Source organism: Erithacus rubecula (assembly GCF_903797595.1).
Source record: "Erithacus rubecula genome assembly, chromosome: 26".
NCBI classification, from domain to species: Eukaryota; Metazoa; Chordata; class Aves; order Passeriformes; family Muscicapidae; genus Erithacus; species Erithacus rubecula.
Window position 1 is genome coordinate 1,429,924 of NC_136678.1, and position 24,480 is coordinate 1,454,403.

General features: G+C 59.8%; 2 protein-coding genes across 2 annotated transcripts; one reads left to right on the forward strand and one right to left on the reverse strand.

Moving 5' to 3' along the window:
* The first annotated feature begins 221 nt into the window (after nucleotides 1-221).
* On the forward strand, nucleotides 222-14,205 carry ARL8A (ARF like GTPase 8A). The gene is made up of 7 exons (XM_079327190.1): nucleotides 222-728; nucleotides 8,515-8,595; nucleotides 9,507-9,580; nucleotides 11,886-11,979; nucleotides 13,037-13,104; nucleotides 13,724-13,794; nucleotides 13,873-14,205. Exons 1-7 carry the CDS (start codon nucleotides 606-608, stop codon nucleotides 13,920-13,922), a joined length of 561 nt encoding a protein of 186 aa, XP_079183316.1. The 5' UTR covers nucleotides 222-605; the 3' UTR covers nucleotides 13,923-14,205.
* A 2,831-nt stretch (nucleotides 14,206-17,036) lies between these two features.
* Nucleotides 17,037-22,093, reverse strand: GPR37L1 (G protein-coupled receptor 37 like 1). The gene is made up of 2 exons (XM_079327492.1): nucleotides 21,354-22,093; nucleotides 17,037-18,325 (listed from the first exon to the last, which is right to left on the reverse strand). Exons 1-2 carry the CDS (start codon nucleotides 22,011-22,013, stop codon nucleotides 17,513-17,515), a joined length of 1,473 nt encoding a protein of 490 aa, XP_079183618.1. The 5' UTR covers nucleotides 22,014-22,093; the 3' UTR covers nucleotides 17,037-17,512.
* Between the last annotated feature and the right edge of the window lie 2,387 nt (nucleotides 22,094-24,480).

Genomic DNA, 24,480 nt, shown 5'->3' on the forward strand with positions numbered 1-24,480 from the left:
TCTGTCGGGGTGCAGCGGTACGAGGGTGCACCCCACCCCGCTCCTCCCTCAGGCCGAACTATGATCTGGCGAGCCCTGTGTTACCGAGGTGCGAGGGTGCCGGCAGTGACCAGGGCAGCGCTATGGCTGTTCCAGGGAGCGCGGCCTGTCCGAGCCGCCCCTTCCCCGGCCGGGCTGTGCGGTGCGCGGGTCCGCCGGGCCGCCAGGGGGCGCAGCAGCGGGGCGGCGCAGGCGGCGCGCGGGCCCCACCCGGCGCGGCGGTGCGGCAGCAGGGCCCGCGGCGCGCGGACAATACCGGGGGGCGGCGGCGGCTGGGCCTCCATCGGCACCGCTCGGCCTGCATCGGCACCGCTCGGCCTGCATCGGCACCGCTCGGCCTCCATCGGCACCGCTCGGCCCTGCCCGGCTCCACCCCGATTGGCCCCGCCCCGACTCGGCCTCGCTCGACTCCGCTCGGCCTCGCTCGGCCCTGCCCCGCTCGGCCCGGCTCGGCTCGGCTCCGCCCGGCCCGGCCCGGCCTGGCTCCGCTCGGCTCGGCCCGGCCCGGCTCGGTTTCGCTCGGCTCAACTCGGCCTCGCTCAGCGCGGCCCGGCCCGGCCGGCACCATGCTGGCGCTCTTCAACAAGCTGCTGGACTGGTTCCGGGCGCTGTTCTGGAAGGAGGAGATGGAGCTGACCCTGGTGGGGCTGCAGTACTCGGGCAAGACAACCTTCGTCAACGTGATCGCGGTGAGCGCGGGGGCGCCCCGCATCGCCCCATCCCCGAGGGGTCATGTGCCCACCCTTGGACATCCCCATTGCACCCCCATTGCATCCCCGCACCTTCCACTGCATCCCATTGCACCCCCATTGCATCCCCATTGCGTGAACCCATTGCATCCCTTGGGTGTTTCTCAGAACGTCTCCGCCCTATCGCACCCCAGCCTGAAAATGCTTTTGGGGAGGGGGTGCGGGCTGGGGCGGGGTACGGGATGCAGCAGTGGGGTGTGGGATGCAGCAGTGGGGTGCAGTGTGGGGTACAGCAGTGGGGTGCGGGTACAGCAGTGGGGTGCAGTGTGGGATGCAGTGTGGGGTACAGCAGTGGGGTGCAGTGTGGGATGCAGTGTGGGATGAAGCAGTGGGGTGCAGTGCGGGGTACAGCAGTGGGGTGCGGGATGCAGCAGTGGGGTGCAGTGTGGGATGCAGTGTGGGATGCAGCAGTGGGGTGCAGTGTGGGGTACAGCAGTGGGGTGCAGTGTGGGATGCAGCAGTGGGGTGCAGTGTGGGATGCAGTGTGGGGTACAGCAGTGGGGTGCAGTGTGGGATGCAGTGCGGGATGCAGCAGTGGGGTGCAGTGTGGGATGCAGCAGTGGGGTGCAGTGTGGGATGCAGTGTGGGGTACAGCAGTGGGGTGCGGGATGCAGCAGTGGGGTGCAGTGTGGGATGCAGTGTGGGGTACAGCAGTGGGGTTCGGGTACAGCAGTGGGGTGCAGTGCGGGGTGCACCCCTGGCAAACCGCATCTCCCCGCACCCCAGAGCCGGGTGGGTGCTCGGGCAGCCGGAGCAGCCCCGGGAGGGGTCCCTCTCCCCCTGCCCTCTCTGGGCTCCGCCGTGCCCAGCGGCCAGGGCCGGTGCCTGGCCGGGCAGTGCCCCCCGGCCCGGGGAGCCGCTCTGGGCCCCTCACAGCCGGCGCTTTGTCATCGCAGGAGGGGCTCAGGCCGACCCTGCGGGCTCGCTGCTCGGGGTTCCTGCCCGGGCCGGGTGGGAGCTGTTTGCCTGGCGCCCTTCTCGGGAAGCGCCCGCCGGCAGCAGCGGCCTGCGGGTACCGGCTGCTCTGAGCCGCCCCGAGCGGGCAGCGACCCCCGCCCCCAGCGACCCCCAGTGATCCCCGCCTCAGCCCCCAGCGACCCCCGCCTCAGCCCCCAGCGACCCCCGCCTCCAGCCTCGAACGGGGCAGCGACCCCCGCCTCAGCCCCCAGCGACCCCCGCCTCAGCCCCGAGCGAGGCAGCGACCCCCGCCTCAGCCCCCAGCGACCCCCGCCTCAGCCCCGAGCGACCCCCGCCTCAGCCCCGAGCGACCCCCAGCCACCCCCGCCTCCGCCCCCAGCGACCCCCAGCGACCCCCGCCTCAGCCCCGAGCCACCCCCGCCTCAGCGCCGCTCTCCCGTGTCCCGCATCCCGCATCCCATCCCGCAGCGTGCCCTGGATCCCGGAGCCCAGGGCGTGGCTGCCCGCAGGGGCATCTTGGGCTGAGCCTCCTCTCTGGCTTTTCGGGTTGTTCTCGCTCTCAGTACGTGATGGTGCGAGGCGGGAGGATCCTGTTGGCCCCGGAGGGTTCCATGGAGGGAGGGGGATGCAGATCCGCCCTGGTTCCCCCACTGCCCCCGGTCCCTGCTCGGTGCTCCATGTCCATCAGAGCGAGTTGCTGCTTGCTCAGGGTGCTGGAAGCTGCTGGGCTGTCAGAGGGGTTTTCAGCTCATGTGGAGGATTCATTGCACTGGAGCTGTGCTCTTTAGGAGGTGCTGAGGAATGAAAATGTCCTTCCTGAAGTGTCTAGGGGCAGAGAGAGGACATCCCAAAATGCTTTTCATCCTGGAGATGGTGGCACTCCAGCTCACAGTCTGTTTTGCTGGAAGTCACTTCTCAGTGCTCCAGTCTCTTGCTGGCTCCCCCCATAAACCAACACTGGTGTCTGGAGACTGGGAGCATTTTGGCTCTGGGGCAGTGTCCCTGAGCACCAGTCCTATTTTCAGGGGACCTCTCCTTGCCATTGGTGTGTTTAATAGTCAATTTTTGCAATCCCATGCCAGGGTGGGATGTGTGGGCTGCTCCTGCTCTGGATCTGCTGGATGCTGTTAACAGCACCCAGGCTGCCTTAAAAGTGGCAAAGTAATTTAGTGTTAGTTTTAATCACTCAGTTAAGCTGTGAAGGGTGATGGAGCTTTATCCCAGACCTGCTGTGCTGTTCTGCCTGCACAAGGCTGGACACCCCAAGGGCTGGGTTTACTCAGCTCCCTTTCCCCACCTGCCTCCTCCTCTCCCAGGCACATCTGGAGCAGACATGGCTCAGTGTGAGCTTTGTGGGGTTTGCTTCTGTGAATAAATATTTTATACCTGGCACATTTACCTTGGACGAGACCCCACTGGCAAGACCCTGGGGACTGGGATTCTCTTTGCTTAGCCAGGATTGCTGGTGTAGGGAAAAGGAACTTAGAGGAATTATAGCAGCTCTTGAGGAGGCTGAGGTTGGCACCATGGCCTGCTGGTCTCTCAGGTCTGTTGTGGGATGTTTGAGACCCTCACATGGCAGTCGGGCTCAGGGTGCTGAGTTCGACCTCTCAAGTTATTTGGAAAGTTCAAGTTTTGTGACACACAAAAGGGAGCAGCACCTTTTGAGAAGACATTCTGGAAAGAAAGACTTGTAGGGCACAGTGAAATAGAAGCATGACACAGAAAATGCCAACTGGACAGGAACTGCCTGAAGAGCTCTGGAGGCGCCTTTAGGGTGTTGCAATGGGGTTGTTGGAAGAGGAAATAGCTGAGATTTGGGCTTTGCCAGGGGATAAAACCTGAAATGAAGAAGTTTGGGATTTTGGTGCTGTTGGAGCAAGAAACCTTTCTGGGACTGGAGCTGCTCTGGGGTGTTGGCACCAGCCTTTTCTTCCAGGATTTGTAGCTGCACCTGACTGAAAAGTGGCCTCTGGTTCCCTGGAGGGTGGGTGGCTCCCTGCAGCAGCCAGGCTGTGGTTGTGCCAGGCAGGGGCTTTGCTGAAGGCAGCTGTGATTGATCAGGGTGACTCCTCCTGGGTTACCTCCTGGGGACTTTGATTCTCCAGGACTTATTTTTTCTTTTCCTATCTTGAAGTCTTGAAGGCTTGAAGTCTTTTCTGCAAGGAAAAGTGAAAACTGTAGGTACACGTGGTCTTGATTTAAGCTGAAGTTAGTGAGCTTTTAGCTGCTTTTTTTCCAGTCTGGTGGTGATATAGGTGCTCAGGAGAGCTCCTGAGCAGGTGCTGGGGCCCAAAACCTGTCAGTGCAGGCCATGGTTAGAACAAGAGAGCATTGCTGCTTTTTAACATCACACATTCTGTCTGTGCTAGAGCCTTTCAGGAGAGTGAAGCCACAAGTGTTGGGGTGTTGGATGTGTGGTGGGAGCTCTGGGGCACCATCCTGTGCTTCAGCCCTGCCTGGAAAGTGATTCAGACCAGTGCTGCAAGAGGAATTCAGTGGAGGCTGTGAAGATGCTGACAGCACTGGAGCATCTCTCTATGAGGACAGGCTGAGGGAGCTGAGGCTGTTGAGCCAAAGAGCCAAAAAGAGATGGCTGAGAGGGCACTGATCAGTGTCTGCCAGTGTCTGCAGGGAGGGGCAGAGGATGCACCAGCCCCTGCTCCCTGGGCCCCAGCTGTGGAACAAGAGGAATGGGCAGAAACTGATGCCCAGGAAGCTCCCCCTGAACATGAGGAAGAGCTTTCCTGTGCAGTGACTGTGCCCAGAGAGGGTGTGGTGTCCCCCTCATCAGAGACATTCCAGAACTGTCTGGGAATAATGCTGTTCTGTGCTCTGGGATGATCCTGGTTGAGCAGGGAGCTTGGATCACTGTGATCCTTCCAACCTGACCCATGCTGTGGAACCCCATCAGCCCTGGGTGTGGCACAGGTAGGATGGTGGGGCAGGTAGCCAGCTCTCTGACAGTGCTGCTGCATGGCCTGGCAGAGCTCAGACCCTGCTCCCAGCCACCCTCTGAGGGACACTGACCCCTTCACCAGCAGCTGACTCCTCCTGGCAGGATGAGCTCTGGTGCCTGAGCCTGGGGGGGATGGTGCAGTTCCAGGTCTGCAGGTTCCCCAGGGTTTGCTGGGGGGGCAGAGGAGAGAGGTGCTGAGGAAGTAGCAGGGAGATGTTGTTGTGATACATTTGTGCTGGTCTGTGCTGACCCCCACCTCTCCAGGAGCTGCAGAAGTGCCCCTTGAGTGGGGTCTGGCAGGGCCAGAGTGGCTGGGAGGTGGCCCTGGCTTCTCATGGTCCTTGCAGCACCTGGGCCCTGCACAGGTGTGCCTTTGCCCCCCGGTGCAGAAGGCAGCAGGTTTTCTGGGGGGTTTCTGTGTATTCCTGCAAGAGGAGGAGAGTCTGGCTGGGATATGGTCTTGTCTTGTTGCTGCAAGCTCTGTCCACACGAGCCAAGAAAAAGTGTGGCTTTCCTGAGATAGGATCACAGAGCAATTTGGGTTTGAAGGGACCTCTAAAGATCACCTTGTCCAACACCCCTACATTGGCAGGCACATCAGGGACACCTTCCACTAGACTGGTTTGCTCCAAACCCCATCCAGCCTGACCTTGGGCATTTCCAGGAATGGAGCAGCCACAGCTTCTCTGGTTAACCTGTGCTTTACCTCTCACACCATAAAACATTTATTTTTTTTATATCTTTTATGTGTGAGTGTTCCTCCATGTTAGAGCTAGGACAGGGTTTGGCAGGGACTCAAGTGGCACTGGTGGGAGATGCCTGCAGGAGTGCCATGCTGGGCAGTTCTGGGGATGTCCAGGCAGTGGTGGGACACACCCACCCCAAGGTGCTTTGGGCTCCTGCCTTTGTCCCCAGAGTGGAGACACAACTGCACAGAGCAGGGCTGTGCTTGCAGCACTGCCATCTCTGGGGAGCAGGGATGCACCACAGCCAGCAGGGATGTATCTAGAGCAGGTCACATCACTTGTGTCATCCTGGGACAGAGTGACAGCCACCTGGCCATGGTGAGGAGCAGGGCCTGGCACCTCAGCCCTGCCTGCTGCTTCCCAGGGCGGGTGGAGGCTGAGGTGGCTCCTCTGCCTGTGCCAGCGAGCCCAGGGGTGATGGCTGGAGTGGCAGAGATGCTGTGCCCATGTGCATGTGTCAGGGTGGGGCTCAGCCTGAGCTGGGGACACTGCTTGCCCTGGCAAAAGCTGAATTCTGGTCACCTCTCCCAGTGACCCAGCTGGAAAGTTGGGGCTGGGCAGAAAGATTCTCTTCCCTTGCAGGCAGGGCACCAAGGCAGAGTGGTTTGGGCAGAGCAGTGGGTGACAAAACCAGCAAGGAACTGGAATCTTTACCCATCTTGCCTGCAATGATTTTTGTGCTTCCCACTGGAATCCCATTCTTAAGCAATTGGTGTGGCTTGGCATCATCTTCAGGGTGAGCATGGATGCTGTGTCCATTACATAATCAAAATTTGGGGGAAGAATGTGTCCAGTGAAGCTTTTGGTTGTTTCAATCTGGGTGCTCACTGCTTTCCTGGCAGTGGAGCTGTGGATGACTGGACCCTGCAGGGAGCTGAAAATCCATTGAAGGCACCAGGGCCAGGGGTAGTTGGAGAGGGAAGAGGAAAGTGTGTTTCAGCACTGCCAGTTGCTGTCAGAGAGCAGCTGATGCAGGAGGGGCACGTGCAAGATGCTGCTGTGGGTGCTGATGCAGGCAGCACGTGTGAGCATGCTGGGCACACAGTGCATTGCAGTCCCAGCTCGGGACAGCTCAGGTGGCTTTGTTCTGGCCCCTTGGCTTTGGACAGCCTGAGGCAGGTGCTGCAGGGGAGAGGGGTTTGGGGCAGAGGGCAAGGCTGTGTCCCTCACACAGACATGCTCTGTCCCAGGTGACTCCTGCATTTACACCCCTTCCTGGAAGAAGCTTTTATCACATGAGAACAGTTTCTTGTGTGGCTTTTGCACAGCCAGCAGATCCCATGATGTGGTCTGGAATCCCTGAGGGATGTGCCTGCAGCTTCCAGCAGCTCTTCAGCAATTGCCCTCCGTGCCCACTGATCACAGCCTGAGGATTTCTTCATTTCATAAAGCTCAGTTGTGTGTTGAGCCTCAATCCAGAGGAGACATCCCCTGTGGATCCCTGCCTGCTTCCCTGCTGTCCCCATGCCCTTCCTCATGGTGCTTTCTGGGTGCAGCATGGCCTGAACACCCCTTGGCTGCCTGGTTTTGCTGCTGGATGCAAAAGGGATATGAAAAAGGGAAGCAGTGTGTATTGCAGAGCATTTGGAGGAGGTCAGGAAAACCCTGGGGGTTTGCTGATGTGGTGTGCATCTGGAGGAGCCACAGGCTCAACCGGGCACAAAAATCTGCTTATGACAAAATAATATAAACTGACTTCCTGTTTGAGGCTTGTGTTAACTAGGAGAAAAGCCCTCGAAAAACTGAGGGTTTTAAGGTAGTGTTAGGATGAGTTTGGCCATGGTTGGTGGTTCCTACAGGTTCATGGCACTGATGGCCAAAATCCCCACAGCTGCACTATCCTGTTGTCAGACATTCTGCCCTACTGGCTTCTCAGCATTCTGCAGCATGGCCTCCCCCAGGATGTATTTACAGGCCTTTAGCCTGGTTTGAGTCCCAGGGAAGCTGCTGGAGGCAGTGGCTGAAGGGCTATGCCAGCTCCTGTCTCCTGCCCCAGAGATGCCACATCACTGCCCCTAACATCCCTCTGTGCTGCTCCACCTGGGCCCTCCTGCAGCCTTGGGATTTGAGCAGCAAACTGGAACGGGCTGGGCTTTGCCAGACCCTTTGTTGTGGTGCTGGTGAGCCAGCATCAGCAGAGGATGGCTTCTGCTCCACCAGCCTGACCCCTTCCACTGCAGGGCTGGGATGCTGCAGCCCCACAGGGATTTCCTGTGCAATGCATAAACTCCACAGGCATTGGAGCTGCACTGGGAGCAGCTCCTGGGGTCTCCTTGGTGACCCACGAGCCACCCAGCACAGGCAGGATGCAGAACTGGGGAATCTGTGTAGACAGCACTTGCTTGAAAGCAGAAGTCAGTCTGGTTTGGAGCTGGGCCCTCAATGATCCAAAGCAGGAAATGTGCTGGTGCCCACGGGACTTGCAGCTGGGAAGGAGCTGCAGCAGGAGGTGGCTGCTTGGGTGGGAAGCCCAGCCTGAAGCCCTGGGGGTCCTTGCAGGGCTGCCAAACCAGAGGATGAAGGTCTCAGCCCCTTTCCACAAAGAGCTGGGATGGACAGCAGGGTGTCCAGGGCTGAGCTTGCAGCTCACTGCAGGGTTGGGGCTGCACTGGGGCACCCAGTGCCCTTGCAGCAGCCACAGCATGGTTTGGCAATGGTGTTCCCCAGTTTGGTGCTTCCTCTGGTGTTAGGTGTTCCCTGCCTCTTGATTCCCCTTCCCCCTCCAACTGGAAGCACAAAAGGCAAAAACCACAGCTTGAGATAAGAACAATAACAAGCAGACAATAAGAGCAACACTACTAATAACAAAAGTGTACAAAGAGGGGGTGATTTACATGCAAAATGCTCACCAAGCCCGGGACAATGGAACAATGCTTCCCTCTGCCCACCAGGCTTTCTCCCAGCTGGAATAGAACAGCATTCTCCAGTCCTGGTGTCTCCTGGGCTCTGTGCTCCTGGCTTGGACCTGCAGGAGAGCTGTACCATGCCCAGGGCAGGGCTGGCAGAGTTTTGGGGTTACCCCAGGCTGTCAGCCTTGCTGCCCTGCCAGGGCAGGCTGGTCCCATTCCTCTGCCTCCTAACTGTTCCACCTTGTTCCTTGCAGTCAGGACAGTTCAATGAAGACATGATCCCAACAGTGGGTTTCAACATGAGGAAGATCACCAAAGGGAATGTTACCATAAAGGTAAGATGCAGTTGTCACTGCTGCTGAGGGCTCTTGGGATGAAAGGTGAAGGTGAGGGAGATTGGTGGCTCTTCTGCTGGAGGTGGAAGAGTTCCAGGAATCCCAGCTGCACCTCATAGAATAGAAGCATATCAGCATTAAGGGTGGAAAACCCCTTTAAGATCGAGTCTAACCATTCCCCCAGGAGTGCCATGTTCACCACTAAACTACATCTCCAGGTGCCACATCAAAGTGTTTTGTTAACATTTCCAGAGACTGTGATTCCACCATCTGGAAGGGAAAGATTTGCCCTGTTGGTGTCCTGCAGGTACCACCAGAGGGGGTGGTGGAGGGGCTGCAGGAGATCCAGATTTGTGCAGCAAGAGTCAGTCTGGGCTGCAGAGCTGGAGGTTTCCTTGCACCTCTGGCTTGCTGGTAGGGACTTATGGATGTGTTCAGCTTGCTGAGGGTGGAGTGCTGGGAAGAACAGGTCATGGCTTGCAGTGCTGGTCTCTGCCTTGGCAGCAAAGGAAGAGGAGGGTGCTACCTATTCTGGATTTTTCAAGGGCCTGGGGTTGTACTGGGAAATAGCTGTTGGACAGGCTTGAAAAGCTGGCTGGGGAATCTCTGGCTGCTGCAGGAACACTTTTGAGAGTGTGGTGAATGTTTTTAAATGGGAAATGCCTCAGGGAGATGCCAAGAGGTTTGATGGGCATGTGGCTTGAGCTAGGGGGTCCCTTGGTGCCACCAGAGGCACAGTGCGGGGGGATCCAGCTCCTCTTCCCGAGGGTTCTCCCTTCATCAAGTCAGGAGGTCTGAGCCGAAGAGGAGAGGCTGGGGATGGGTTTGGTGCCAGAGTGCCTCAGGTGGCCACATGGGGGAGGAGGAGCGCGGGCGATGGGCGGGTGCTGACGCTGCGCTCTGTGTCACAGCTCTGGGACATCGGCGGCCAGCCGCGGTTCCGCAGCATGTGGGAGCGATACTGCCGCGGCGTCAGCGCCATCGTGTGAGTACCGGGGCTGCTGCACCCTCTGCTGGGGCTGGGGCTGCCATGCACCCTGTGCTGGGGCTGCCATGCACCCCTGTGCTGCTGCTGAGCCCTGCCATACACCCCGGTGCCTGGGCTGGGGCTGCCATGCACCCCCTGTGCTGCTGCTGAGCCCTGCCATACACCCCTGTGCTGCTGGGCCTGCCATGCACCCCCTGTGCTGCTGCTGGGTCTGCTGCACCCTGTGCTGGGGCTGCCATGCACCCCTGTGCTGCTGCTGGGGCTGCCAGGGGCTGGGCATCACCCCACCCTGGGCTGCTGCAGTGCCAGGAGCTGCAGTCACTGAATCATCATGAAGGTTGGAAAAGGCCTCTAAGATCATTAAGTCCAACCATTAACCCATATTCACTAGACTGTGTCCCCAGATGGTTTTTGAATACCTCCAGGGATGGTGGTGACTCTACCACTGAGCAGCTTGTGCCAGGGCCTGACCATCCTTTTAGGGAAGAAATTTCCCCTAATATCCAACCTAAACCTCCCCTGGTTCAACTTGAAGTCATTTCTTCTGGTCCTGTTGCTTATTTCTTGGGAGGAGAGCCTGACCCCCACCTGCCTCCACCCTCCTGTCAGGGAAATGGAGACTGAGAAGGTCCCTCCTGAGGCTCCTTTTTCCAGATGCTTCCCCTGGGGACTGATGTCTGCATGGGCTTTGAGCAAAGGACAGCCAGGTCCCTCCAGCTGTGCCAGACCCTTCCAGCATCACTCAGTCCAGCTCTGTTCCTCACATCTTACCCTTCCAGGCTGCCATGCATCCTCTGAGCTGGCTGCTCACTGCAGGGGCTGAGCAAACCCAGGGGCTCTGCCTTGCCCACAGGCTGGTTTCCAGGTCAGGATGTTTATGTGCTGCCAGATAAATCTTGTGCTGAGAGCAGGAGTCTCACCTGCTACTGAGTCAGCAAATCTGGGAGTCCCTGGGTGTCTCCTGCTTGCAAACAGTGCAGCCAAAGCAATCCCAGGGAGTCCAGGCTCGGGGTGAACATGGCAGGGCACTCATGGAAAGGTGGTTGCCTATTCCAGAGAGCAAATACTGACCCTGGGACACCACACTGGGGTTACTTAAACCCAGTCAGAAAATAAGATTTAGGATCTTTTCCAAGTGACCATACCCTGAGATTTGGAAGGCTGCTTTCTGTGCTGCCCTCCCCTGCTCCAAGCCTTGGCAGGTGAGGAGGAGTGTGCTGCTGCTTGTTCTGCATGTTGGGGCAGTGCTGTCTGCCCCTGCCCTTGCACACTGTCAGCATGGTGGGACATGGCCTTGGACCTGCAGGAGGGTTTTCATTTCACTTTTTGTTACAATGAGCTTTGCTGGAAGTGACAAAATATCTGTCTTTTCACTCCTTTTGCTGCCTCCTTCCATAATGTCATAATTTTGGCCCATGTTGTTGTCAGGAAGCAAAAGGACCTGTCAACATCCAGGTCCTCCAGTCTGCCCTCATCACACGAGTTGTGTCAGGTCCCTTTCCCTTTGCTCTCAGCTCTCCACCTGTGCCCAGCATGCCAAGGGCTGGGTCAGTCCCTGGGGGAGTTTTTTCCTCTTGGCACAGCGTTCCCATTTTCCTGTTAAGCACTTCAGTAATTAGTAGCTCTTTTCCTATTTTTAAATAACTCCCCAAAGCCCAATGAGCTGGTGTTTCTCACTCCTTCTCTCCCAGCTTCTTGATCTTTGGAATCAAGGCTGCTTTGACCAGTTCCTCACCCAACTTTTGGCTTCACTGACACCCTTTGCAGGATAGAAGTTGGCCTGTAAGAACAAAATCCTTTCCCAAATCTCCCCATCTGCTCAGAGAAGCATTGGTGACCACTGGCTTCACGTCCATGTATTCCATGGCCCCTCCTATGATTACCCCATTGATGGGATGAGGAGATCCTTCTCCTCCTTGGGTCATCACCACCTCTCCATCCTCAGCTTCTCTTGCCTCTCTGCTTGTCCTCTGTCCTGGGTGTTTATGTGGGAGCTGCCATTGTTGGAGACAAAGTGTGCCTGGGCTTCCCTGTCCCAGCCTGTCCCTGCTGTCAGCAGGATGACACCTGCAGAGACAAGGACAGGGTGGTCCCCACTCCCCTCAGAGACCTGGGGGGCTCTCAGCTCCACAGCCATCCCTGGGAAGAGGCATCCTGGTGGAAGGATCCTGCTACCAGCCACGTGCTGGCAGTTTCCAGTGAGCTGCCCTGGGAGGAGGTTTGGGGGTGGCACAGGGCTCAGCACAGCATGAGGATGTGCAGACCTGGGCATCTGTGCTCAGGAATGTCCCTTCCCTTGCAGGTACATGGTGGATGCTGCTGACCAGGAGAAGATAGAGGCCTCCAAGAATGAACTGCACAACCTGCTGGACAAGCCACAGCTCCAGGGCATCCCGGTGAGCTGGAGCCTCAGTCAGTGCCCCAGCCCCTCATGGTGCCAGGGCTGGGCACTGCCAGGGTTTGCAGGGCACATTCAGGGAGGGGCTCCCCTTCTCTGCTGCACTCCTGAGGGGGCTGGCTGGGACAATGACACTTTTTAGGTCAGAACTGGGCCAAGCAGCAGAGAGGGACCTTTAGGGTGAAATTATCTCACCTGGATTTGCACCTGGTTGATGGTGAGAGGAAGGTGCTGTGTCCTGTGAGAGGAGCTGCTGGGCTGTGATGTGCAGAAAGGGCTGTGTGCAGTGCTGGGCACACTGGTGTGCCAGGTGGGCTGTGCACCAGCCATCCCAAATCAGCTCCTTTGAAAGGAGCTCACCAGAGATCTTGCCATGGATCCTAAATGTCCACTGCCAGCTAAATGAAGCTCCTGGCACAGCAGGCTGCAGTTGGAAGCCTCTGGGGGCTCTCTCTGAGAACAAACCTCCTGACTGGAGCAGGGGATGCTCACTCATCCTGTGCTGCTGCAGAGCCCAGCAGCCACAGCCTGGGCACCACCCCCATCAGGTGACAATCACATGGCTGCTGAGGGACAGACCTGCCCTGCTGGCTCTTGCTTTCCTTACACAATCTCAGAATGCTGTTGTGGCTCTCAGGAGCCTTGGAGGAGAGATCAGGGATGGCACAAACAGCTGATCCAGGTTAGGGCTGGCTGCCTCCAGAGTGGGTTCTGCCTGGCATCCACAGCTTGCTCCTGCTGGATCACATCAGCATTTGCCATTTCACTTGGGTTTTTGCTCAGAGACTGTGAGAGGCTCCTGGGAGAATGTCCTAGATGGCACAGCAGATGCTGGTGCCCCTCAGAGAGGGTGTGCTGTGGGAATAGGGAGTGCCCAGGAGATGCTGTGTACAGGCTCATTAAGGCACTTAATTGAAGTGCTCTGCCTCCTGAGTGCTGCTCAAAGGGGTTTCTCTGTCTGGGACACCCTGGTGGAGTAGCCAGGGCTGTCTGGTGGCACAGCAGGCTCTGCTGAAGTGGCAGGATGCTTGAGGTGTCCCTGTCCTGCCCTGCAGGTCCTCGTCCTGGGGAACAAGCGGGACCTGCCCGGTGCCTTGGATGAGAAGGAGCTCATTGAGAAGATGTAAGTGTGCCAGTGCCCCGGGCACAGGGCTGTGACACGGTGTCACCCCTCCCTTTGTCCCCACCAGCACCATCTGGGCTGTGGGCTGGCAGAGGGGAGTGGCTGGGGTTGGCTGAGGTGACAGAGAGGAGCTGGAAGCAGCAGTGCCAGGGCTGGGTGCCACGTGCCACACGGTGGCGTGGGGGCCTGGCACAGCCTGGCACTGCCTGCTGGAGCTGGGCTCCCCCAGATACTACACTGGACAGTGGGGTGGGCTCCTTCACAGGGGGAACTGGGGTCCTGCAGTGACTCACAGCATTTCCTCCCCTTCAGCCACCTCTCAGAGCACCTCTGGGCTGTGGGCACCTGTGCAGCTCCCAAAACCTCCCTGCCCCATCTGGCTGCAGGGAGCAGCAGGGCTGGGGAGGCATGTGGAATTTGATGGCCAGAGTCTCCATGGGATTGGGTCCCTCCTGCCCTGGCACATACAGACCACCCCCAGACCAGCCATGGTGCCCTTGCCTGAGCCTGGGGAGCTGCTGCCACTTCACTGTGCCCTGTCTCAGAGTCCAAAAGGACCTTCAGGGGCTGCCCAGGGATGTGTCCCAGGCCACCCCACACACTTGCTCCCTTCCCACAGGAACCTCTCTGCCATCCAGGACCGAGAGATCTGTTGCTATTCCATCTCCTGCAAAGAAAAGGACAACATTGGTGAGTGCTGTGGGTCCTGGGGATGGGCTGGGCACAGCCAGCCCAAGGCAGAGGCTGAAGTGTCCCTTGTCTCTGCAGACATCACCCTACAGTGGCTTATCCAGCACTCGAAGTCCAGGCGAAGCTGAGGCGCCGGGCCTGGCTCGGATGGGGAAGATGCCATTGTACAAGCCCACGCCCCCCTCTCCTGCTCTGTCCCTCCTGCTCTCTCTCTAGATGGGTATTTTTAGGGGACCCCAGACTCTGCTCACATTGGGGCAGAGTCCTTGTTTTTATTGTAAAGATGTCTGACTGCCCTCCTCTCCCCCTCTCCTCTCCTCCCCCCTCTCTTCCTCCATTTTGGCACTGTTCTGTTGTTGTCTGTGTATACAGTATATATATATGTATATATATTTTAATTTTTTAATTTAAGGGATAGTGCTGTTATTAAATTGGGCCCTGTGAGCAGTAGGAAAGCTGGGGCTCTCCACGGGCAGCCAAGGGTCAGTGTTGGAAGGAGGAGGAGGGTGGTAGCAGAAGGCAGCCCTTGGGGATGGGGCTGTGCCAGCTGCAGGCAGGTCCCCTGGGGCTCCCTCTTCCTTCTCTGGGTGTCCTGCTGCTGCCTCCAGGCAGAGACCACCCTGGGGGTGTTGGGAGTGCCCACCCTGCCCTGTCTTCCTCGGGTTTGGGACAGAAGGAGGTGTCAGTGCCACCCACAGGCTCCTCACCCCTCTGGGGGACAGGGATTAGCCATACACCACTGCCATCAGCTCCCCCTGCTGCCTCCACTTCCCCAACCCCTCTTTGGGGCCCAGGGTCACTTGTCCCCCTGCCCCACGTGTCCCCTGCTCTTGTGCATGGGCTGAATCCTGCCCACTGCCCAGCCTGGCTGCCAGGGGGATGGTCTGGGCCCTGGTGCCAGTGCTGGGGGCCCAGCAATGCCACGGCCCCTGGGGGAGCTGGGGGCTGGCACCTGCCTCCCTCCTGTCCCAGGGCTGGCTCAGCCCCCTGTAGCCCCTCAGACACTGTGCTGGCTCCCCACATGCCAAGAGGCATCACCTGTTCCTGGCTGGGGCTGCTGGCTCTGCCCTGGCCAGGGACATCCCTGGGGGTGCCAGCGAGGGAGGGACACATGGAGACACCAGGAGACTCACTCAGAGCATCTGTGCAACCTCAGTGCTGCTCACCAGAGCCAGGGCTGTGCCCTGTGCTGCTCCCCATGCCCTGCTCCCCGTGCACCCCTGCCCTGCTGCCCTGCTGGGGGTGTGGGGCCATGGGCAGGGGCACAGGGCTCGTGGGGGCACTGCTGGGGTCTGTGTGTGCACAGGGTGAGGGCTGGGGGGTGCTGTGGGCTAAGGAAGGATGTGGCTATCAGTGCCATGTCTGTGCCATTGGTGGGGACTCTGAGTGCAGCCTGGGGCCTGGCCAGGTTGTTTGGGGCCAGTCTGGGGGGACTGGGCTGGCACTGGGGGGTGGCTGTGCAGGTCCCAGTGCAGGGCTGGGCACAGGGTGGGGATGGCTGGGGGGCTGCAAGGCCCCTCTCACCCTCCTCCCACTCAGCTCCAGGGTGTCAGGCCAGGCATTTACCTTCTGTTCTTGTTTTTGCAGAATTGCACAAAGAGAGGTTTCTTTGATTTTTTTTTTTTTCTTTTTTTAATTTAATGACTTGTAAAGTGTTGTCGCTCCCCCACCTCCCTCCTTTTTTTTTTTTTTGTAAGAGATATTTTGACTCAGATTTGACCTCTGTTGGGAAATGATTCTTGTAACTGTACAATTTTTTTGCCTCCTAATAATAAATTAACAATTTTGCGTTGGGGGTGTGGCTGGGCGTGGTTGCAATGGCGTTACTTCCTCACCAACCCTGTCCCCCATCCTTTGGGGCCCTGCCTGGGAGGGAGGGAGGTCCCTGTCCCCTGGGTGGCACTGGGCATCTGTGTGGCTGTGCTCACCCCAGAGCAGCTGCCTTGTTTCCTTGGCCTGGGTGCCCAGAGCAGCTCAGACACTCCATCTGTGGCCATCATTGCTGCTGGACCTTCCTGTGCTCCTGCTGCGTCCCAGCAGAGCCCTGCTGGGTTTGGGGGCCCACTGCTGCTCAGCCTGCCCTGTGTGCTGTGGAGGTGCCTCCCGGGGGGGTGCCATTGCTGAGGGGCTCAGCCCAGCCTGTGGGGGGCTGCAGGCCATGGGGACAGAGCTGCCTGCACCCCCTGCCCCTCCCCACGCTGCACCGCACAAGCCAGGCTTTGTTCAGCCTTGGCCCAGGCTCAGGATGGAGCAATGTGGACCAGGCACATGAGAGGTGCCCCCCCACCCCCAGAGCCCCCCAGGGACCCCCAGAGCCCCCCAGGGACCCCCGGGCACACAGGGGGCTGAAGGGATGGCCTGGGCTCTGAGCCCCCCCTGCATCCCTGTGCCGAGATCAGACCCCTCTTCTCCCAAACCCTGGGGCCCAGCACGGGGCTGAGGCGAGGAGGATGAAAGGAAAAACCCACTTTTGTGCTCTGCAAAGAAAACTGGGGCTGTTGTTTCCCTGGAGACGGGGCTGCGAAAGCGAAGCGCGCGGTGGGTGTTGGGCACAAAGGCTGCACTCAGCCCCTGCCTTTCAGTGCCCTGGCAACCCTGCCCCTCGCCCTGGCATGTGGCTGGGCTGCTGCCAGCCCTGGGACAAGGAGCCCTCTCAGCTCCCTGCACGGCTGCCTGGCCAGGCTGCCCTCAGGCAGAGCCATCCTGCTGCTCCCTGACCCCCCCTGCCCCCGCAGGGGATGGATGTGGGCTTGGAAACCCTGATGCCCCAAAACTGTCCTGCTGGGACAGTTCTGTCCCTGCAGTGGGCACCTGGATCAGGGCCAGCAGCCCTGTGGGGCAGTTTGGGGAGATGCTCTCACCTCAGGGTTCCCAAAGAGGTGCTGGGGGCGGTGGTCCCACATCTTCCCCCAGTGCACACGGGGAAGCAGCAGCCTGGGGGCTGCCTCAGCCCTGTGCTGGGCTGGCTGGGCTCTACTGAAACTCTACTGAGTTCAAGTCCTACAAATCACCCCAAACCCAACACTTCAGAGGGCCCCCTCTCACAGGCACCTCTCAGCATCACCCCAGAGGGAGGGAGCAAAGGGGCTGGGGGCCTTTCCCCATCTCCCCTCACTATTGCCCACCCTGGCACAACTGCTTCCCTGCCCATGCCCACCCCAGAGCCCCCCAGATTTTGGGAAGAGCATTCCAAGGGGCTCCCAGGCTCAGCCCAGCAGTGCCAGCAGCTGCAAGCACGACGTGCTCTAGGTTACTGGTTTATTGAGCTCATACAGGGCACGGCTTCAATCCGTGGGACACGGCCAGTTGGACCTTCTCCTCTTGTGGAGGGGCTGGCAGGAGGGGAGGGGACAGGGAGAGGGCAGTCTGTGTTTGCTGTGTCCTCTGTGAGCCATCATGGCCAGCCTCTGTGCTGTCAGGTAAGACCTTTCCAGCACAATGCCATCCCCAGAGCAGCAGCCCCATGGAGCCCAGCCAGGACAGGAGAGAGCTGCTGTCCTCGCTGACCCTTGGGCAGAGGCAGGAGGGTCACCAGTGCAGCCACAGGGACTACAAGGGATTTCAAGCCCCACCTGCCCAGTGTTGGGTTTGAAGCCCACGGCGCAGCCCCCTGAGCCGTCTCTGCTTGTTCCACGTCCAGACATGAGTACTAACGGCAAAACAACGTTTGGTCTTGGGAGGAGGTGGTGAACTGCTCGCTACAGCTCCCCAGGGACACTTAGCACGGGGTGCCAAGGCCCAGCAGGGGTGGGGGAGTCTCCCGGGGCTTGTCGAAGAAGATGGAGGAGGACATCTCGGTTTTGAGCTTGCCGTCGGCGCTGCCGTCGCTGGAGGTGCTGCCGGGGCCGCAGCCCTCGCAGCAGCAGCAGCAGCAGTCCATGAAGGCCTGGCCCAGGGGACGGCAGAGGCACAGGAGCAGCACGGGCGTCACCGAGCACTTGAAGAACAGGAAGAACTGATTGATGAGGTTGAGCAGATCCAAGGTGTGCTTGGACATGTCGGGGGACATGTAGGCCGCCACGAGGTTGCAGACGTTCTCGGGGGCGCCGCAGAGCCCGTAGGTGGCGGCCAGGGCGATGATGGTGCAGTTGAGGTGCCCCTCGCCCTGGCTGTGCTTGCCGCCCCGGCACTCGCCCTTCTTGTCGGGGGCGCGGACGCGGCGCGTCACCAGCTGGCAGCTGACGGTGAAGAGCAGGGGCAGGCAGAAGTAGCAGCCGAAGTACCACCACATGCGGGCGTTCTGGTAGGTCAGCACCAGCGAGTAGATGGACTCGGGCAGGTGCGGCCAGGGCCGCATGGCGCAGAACTCGGTGACCGCGCCGGACACGGGCGAGGTGTCGCGCGCCAGCTGCCACAGCAGCAGCTCCGGCACCGCCAGCGTCAGCGAGCCCAGCCAGATGACGGCCAGCTTGGCCACGATGGACTGGCACTGCTCGATGGGCCGCGCGCTGGCCTGCGGGCTGGTGGCCGCGTGGAACCTGTCGATGCCCAGGGCGCACAGGCTGAAGGTGGTGACTCCCAGGGACGACACCTGGGGAGGGAGGAGGCAGAACAGGGACATTGTGAGGGTTCGGCTCTACCAGGCTTGTGGCAAACCCCTGGCTACCTAAAACCACAACCCCTCCTTCAATGGCTGTAAGGAATGCTCCCATGGTTTGGAGCCATTTTTCTGTGACTCCTGAAAGGATAAAAATGTCCCCTGACCCTTTAGTCCGTGCCCATCTCCCTTTTCTGAGAGTAGCTGGATCCATCTAGCCATGGTGGGTGGGCACAGAGGATTGTCCTTCAGGCTCTTCCCCTATTCTGGATGGCTCTTGCAGGGCAGAAGGGACCATCTCACCCACCAGCACCTTCCCAGGGTTCCCAGGCCTGCCTGGACACGCCAAGTGAGTTGAAGGCGCTCTTGTCCCAAATCAGCTTGGGGCAATTTCCGCTGCATTGAGAATAGCAAGAAAAACATCCCCTTTGCCAAAGGAGGAGGAAAAGGGAGGGAGAGAAATTGCTGTGGCTCTGGCAGGGCTGGCCAGGCACTGACCAGCATTCCCAGTCCCAGCCCCAGAGCTGGGAGCCAAATCCCACAGCCCTTGGCCATGATGGCAGAGTCACATGCTGCTGTCCCAGTGCTGTGGCCATTCCTGGCCTCACGAAGCCATCAAACATCACCCTGTGCTGAAAGACCTTCCCAGCACTCAGGAAACCTCTCAGGGCTCCACGTGGTGCGTGGGGAGCAGCCCGGAACACTGCCCCCCCTGACCCCCCAGCCTTTTCCTTGGCCCTGGCCTGGTCACTCCAGCAGCTGATGAGCAGAGTGATGCCAGCACCATTGGTTGTGCCCAGCAGCATCTCCCCAGACACAGAATCAGGACACCAGCCCAGCACCAGCATCCTGCACCCAGCAGCACCAGCAGCATGTCCCAGCTCCTGTGTCTAAAGCCCAGAGGCAGCCTGGGCACTCAGCAGCCTGCTCTGCCCCACAGCCAGCACCCAGCACACTGCATCTGCCCCCTGGCTGCCACCTGCAGCCCTTGCTGCTGCTTCCTCCCTCCCCCTACACCCTTCACAGGCTCCTCCGTGTCCTGGTGCCTTGGTCCTGCAGAGCAGCCATCTCCAGTGCCCTGGCAGGGATGTAGCTGGTGGCATCAGTCAGTGCAGCACATCCCTGCACACAGCCTGTCCCCAGAAGCACTGGAACCACCTTTGCTCCCAGAACCTGGCTCTGTGCCAGAGCACTGAGCATCTACAGGGGATAGATCTGCTTCCCTTTGCACCCATCCAGTGACCTGAGCCACAGTCCCACCAGACACGAGCCCCTGGCCTCAGATAGGTTCCCCTCTCATAGCTGACCCTTTGCTGGGGATTTGGCTCTGGCCTGGCTGTGGCTCCCCCCCGGCTCTCTGCAGCTGGGTCCCAGCTGAAGCCCTGGAGCCCCTTTCTGCCCATGCTTTGGGGGGCAGGAGGGCAGTGCAGGGCTGGTGCTGGGGGGCAGAGCAAGAATAGTGTCCCCACAGCAGGACTGTGACATGCTCATCTTTCTGTAGCCCCAACATCCCACCATTGCTGTCCTTCCTGACTCATCTGGCACCAAGCTGTCCCAGGGCACCCTGGTGCTGCTGAATCCCTCTAGCTGGTGGTGCCACCCCCAGGGTTCTCTCATGGGGATGGAAGCCCATGAGCAGCAGATCTTCCTCAGATCCTCAAGGGACATCACCCTTCCCTTCCCACCCTTCCCTGGGTCACTGAGCCAGCCTGGGCAAACTCCTGCCCCTCTCTGAGTCCACCCAGGTGCAGTGTTGCAAGTGTGAGGTGGGGACAGGGATGGGGCAAACACTCCAGTTAGTGAGAGAATGGGGTGGGACACCTCTGGAAAGGAGCAGCTCTTGCCTGCTGGGCAGGGACACAGGGGAGCAGGAGGGCTGCAGGGCTGTCCCAGCAAACACCACATCCCTGGGCTGGGCTGGGCTGGGCTGTGCTCATGGGACACCCCAGTTCATCACCCTGCACCTAGAGCACCCAGTGGTGGAGCTCCACAGCTCTGCTGGAGCTCACAGGGCTGTGCAAGCCAGGAACCCCTGCACAAGTGCAGACCCTGCACAAGGCCCTGGGGCACGGACAGGTGACTGTCACAGGTGTCTGTGTCACAGGTGACTGTCACAGGTGACTGTCACAGGTGTCTGTGTCACAGGTGACTGTCACAGGTGGCTGTTCTGGCACCAGCAGGGCTCGTAGCAGCCAGGAACCCACAGCACTGGGGTGGATGCTCAGTGGGAGGGGCAGGCTCTGAACCCTGTCTGGTCTGACCAAGCCTGAGAGGGTCTGCAGTGATCTGGCACTGTGTCTGAGCTCTCCCTTTGATAAATGAGGCAGTGAGCACAGACAACAGGCAGGCTTGATGTGTCTGTCCCACCAGGGAACAGCTGGATCCCAAGGTTCCCTTGAGGATGGGAGATGAGCACACTGAGGGTTGGTTTCCAGCACAAGAGCAGCACCAGCCCAAATCCTGCCCTCTGGGGCAATTTTGCTCATTCTGCCATCCCCTGTCACCACAGTCCCTCTGGCCTCAGTGGGTGCCTGGCTCCCCTCAGTGTGCCCAACCCATCACACTTGAGGTTTGAGGACAAACAGATCTCAGGCTTCCAGACCTAATTCCTGGGCTGTCTCATTCCAGAGTTGGCCAGCACTGTCCACCTGCAGCCCCCTGCCCCTGGACCATCCTCAGCAGCCCACAGTGGCCAGTTTGTGGGCCAGCACACTGCAGGGCTGACCCCCCAGGCTTTGGGCATCAGGCTGGGACAGAAACAGACTAATGGAGGGACCCTGCTGACAGAGGTCCCTGTGCTGGCTGGAGGAGGCTCTGATGGGCTTTTCCAAGTCTCAGCAGCATCCAGGGCTGGCTGCAGAGCCTGAGGAATGGCCTGGACAGAGGGAAGTCCCCATAGGCACTGTCCCTCAACTCCTTGCTGTGCCCCAAGCAGGTGCCAGGCCACCAGCACCTTGGGAGTGCCCCGAGCCAGAGGGCAGAGAGGATCCTCGATCCCTCGGGGAGCTGCGCAGCCCCTTACCTCCATGAAGGGCACAATGCGACAGGACACGTCCCCCAGCAGCCGCTTCTTGGTGATCTCGTTGAAGATGACCACGGGCAGGCAGAAGAAGAGGATGAGGAAGTCCCAGAAAGCCAGGCTGGCCAGGATGGAGTTCCAGGCACTCTTCATGTAGTAGTTGTGCCAGACGATGCACATGACGGACAGGTTGCCGACGATGCCCACGGTGAAGACGATGAGGGACAGAAACATGACGGCGTAGGCGCTGTAGGAGCTCTCGGTCACCGGGTACAGCGGGTTGTGGATCTGCAGCCGCCTGTCGGACACCGTGGTGAGGTTGGCGCGGGGCTCTAACCTGTCCCTGTCGCCGTCCCCGTCCGTGGGGACCCCCGGCTGCCGCTCCGAGGGGTCGGTGCTGGACGGCAGCAGGGCTCTGGTGGGCTGCAGGCTGCCGGGCCCGAGGGGCCGCGGGAACTCCACGCGCACCCCCGGCACGTACTGCTGCACCGACTTGGAGTCCTCCTCCGCGCCCCGGCGCAGCCGCCCGCTCCGCTCCTGCCCCGCGGGGATGTCCCGGGCGGCCGGGCCGAGCTCAGTCCTGCCGGGGTCAGCCCAGCCTCGCATCCCCAGCAGCAGCAGCAGCAGCAGCAGCGGCGGCGGCGGTGGCGGTGGCGAAGGCATGGTCCCCCCGCGGCGGTGCCTCCCCTCCGGGAGCGCTGTCCGGGCGCGGCCGCTCGCTCCGCTCCGAGCGCGGCTCTGCGGGAGCGCTGGGCAGCAAAAGCGGAGCGGGAGGGGAGCCGAGCCCTCTGCTGGTCACCCACCGCCCGCAGGATGGGACAGTGGCCAAACTGGGCAGGCCCACATCCCCCAACACCCCCAGCATCTGCCTCACATCCCCAAACATCCCCTCAGCATCCTGCAGCATCCTCAAACCTCTCCCCAGCATCCTAAATCTCCTAGTATCCCCAAATATTTCCCAATATTCCCCCAGCATCCCAAAAAAATTCTCCAACATCGCAAAAAACTCCCTTCTCCCCTAGAATACATCCTTCAACATCCCCCAGCATCACCTGGTATCCCCCAACACCCCCAGCTTCCCTCAGCATCCTACACATCCCCCCAAGATCCCCTGAGAACAAGCCAGGTAGGGATGGCCAGAGCTTGGCACTGCCAAGCCAAGCTCAGCTTTTCCCATGGCAGGTGTTGCACCCTCTCCCTGGAGCAGGTGGCACCCAGGAGCCTGAGGTGCAGCTCTGCTCACGTGGCATGTCTGGCACTGGGCACAGCATGGCACATCCCCTGCACACAGCCTGGACTCAGGACACCCTCAGGGGGCCAGGCCACCTCCCTGGGGATGGGGGCTGGCAGGGCTGCCCTTGGCAGGAGGAAGGACTGGTGGCTCCAGGTGTTTCTTGTGGCAATGTGGGGTCAGATCTGCTGGCCCAGTTCTCCCAAGGTTTGTTGCTGCTTTTCCTCCTGATTTTCCCTTGGGACAGCTGTTTGAACAGAACTGGGATGCCTGATCTCTGTATCTGTGACTCCTCCCCAGACTCATAAGTTGTCTCCCACACCCATCATCTTTCCCTGTTTCCCCCTCCCATCCCCAAATCCACCTCCTCTCCTCTGTCCTAGTCTCCTGTTCCCCTACCTGTTATCCTTCCCTGCACTGTCACCTCTTTCTCAGCCTGTGGGACTGGAGGGCCATGGGGTTCCCTTTGGGGACATGCCCTGTGCCATGCAGACAGCCTGTGGGGGTGGATGTGTGCCAGGCTGGGAGCTGCAGAGCTGCCCCACACCAGGGGAGCTCCAGGAGGGTGTCCCTGTCCTGCCCAGGGCAGTGCCAAGGGCCAGAACACCTCAACCCTGGCAGCCAGCAAACCCCAGCTTCTCCCTTCCTGGCACCCCGTGCCACGTCTGCCTGGCACTGTGCACCCCTGCTTGAGCCAGAAGGGACAATGGGCTGGGGGACAGGGCCTCCTGCTGTGTCCCTGGGAACTGGGACAGGCAGTGCCACTGAAGCCAGAGCAGGGAACCCAGGGTGCTCCTTGCAGGGGAGTGTGGCCCCAGGTGTCAGGACACTGCTGGCAGGGGCTCCATGGTGGAATGCAGGGTGTTGCTGCCATGGGCTTTATGGTGGGATGTGGCACATTGCTGACAGGTGTTCTCGTGCTGGGTGCCCCCTGCTCTACTCAAAGCCACGTTGTGCCCAGCTGGCATTTGGTGCTTGGCCACCACAGCTGGGCTGGCAGGAACGGGGGGTGGGACAGAAGGAGTGAGTGCTCCCAAACCAATGGGCTCAGAGAAGCACAAGCCCTTCACCTCCCCTCAGTGTGTGTGACAGGCTCAGCCAGGGCCACAGAGCTCAGAGCACCAGGGCAGTGCCTGGCTGTGCTCAGCTCTGCCTGGGGTCTGTCCCTTCTCACACTGCTGCTGCAGCCAGCTGCTGCTCTCTGACTCTCAAAAACACTCTGAGTTTTGGTATCACCTGAAAGTTTTCCATGAGAAAAGGAGGATTTTGGCTCTTGCTGGGCTCTACAGGAGCAATGGTGACAATGCTCGAGGTCTGGGCTGTGTGAGGGAGGCACTGCTGCCTCGAAGGATCACTGGCCTGATGCTGGAAGAGCCTGACTGCAACAGAGGATGAACAGCTCAGCCTGAGCTCTCTGACAGCCCAAGGATCTCACAGGCTCCTGTGTGCTTCAGGTGCTCTGGCTCCAGGGAATCTGCAAGAGCTCATGTGAGAGCCTCAGGGCTCATGACTGCTCTGGCCTTGGTGCTGCTCTCAACCTAAAATGAGCCAAGTATCTTCCTTAGTGGAGAAAGAAATGCCCAAAGGAGCTGAACTGTGTCCAGTTTGAATGGACACAGTGCTGTGCTGGTGTGGGGGAGCCAGCAGAGTCAGGGCATGGGCAGCTTGGCCAGCCAAGCACAAAGCTGGGTGAACTGAAGGATGAGTAACTTGAACTTGCTCCTCAGAGAACCCCCAGTGCTGACTCCAGCTCCCTCTGCAAAGGTCAGGCAGGAGAGATGGTGGCCTCAGTCCCCACATCAGGCTCAGGGAGTGATGACACTGCACCTTGGCAAGGTTTGGGCAAAAACCACACTGTGCCAGGGGCCAGGATGGGCAGCTTGGCAGGCCCAGCATCCC

What these genes read in the sequence shown, in the direction of transcription:
- GPR37L1 (XM_079327492.1), bottom strand. Translation starts at nt 22,013, where the DNA reads ATGCCTTCGCCACCGCCACCGCCGCCGCCGCTGCTGCTGCTGCTGCTG. An exon ending in GCATTGTGCCCTTCATGGAG is followed by an intron (nt 18,326 to 21,353) that starts GTAAGGGGCTGC and finishes CTCCCTCCCCAG; the next exon opens with GTGTCGTCCCTGGGAGTCAC.
- ARL8A (XM_079327190.1), top strand. Translation starts at nt 606, where the DNA reads ATGCTGGCGCTCTTCAACAAGCTGCTGGACTGGTTCCGGGCGCTGTTC. An exon ending in CCTTCGTCAACGTGATCGCG is followed by an intron (nt 729 to 8,514) that starts GTGAGCGCGGGG and finishes TGTTCCTTGCAG; the next exon opens with TCAGGACAGTTCAATGAAGA. An exon ending in CGCGGCGTCAGCGCCATCGT is followed by an intron (nt 9,581 to 11,885) that starts GTGAGTACCGGG and finishes CTTCCCTTGCAG; the next exon opens with GTACATGGTGGATGCTGCTG.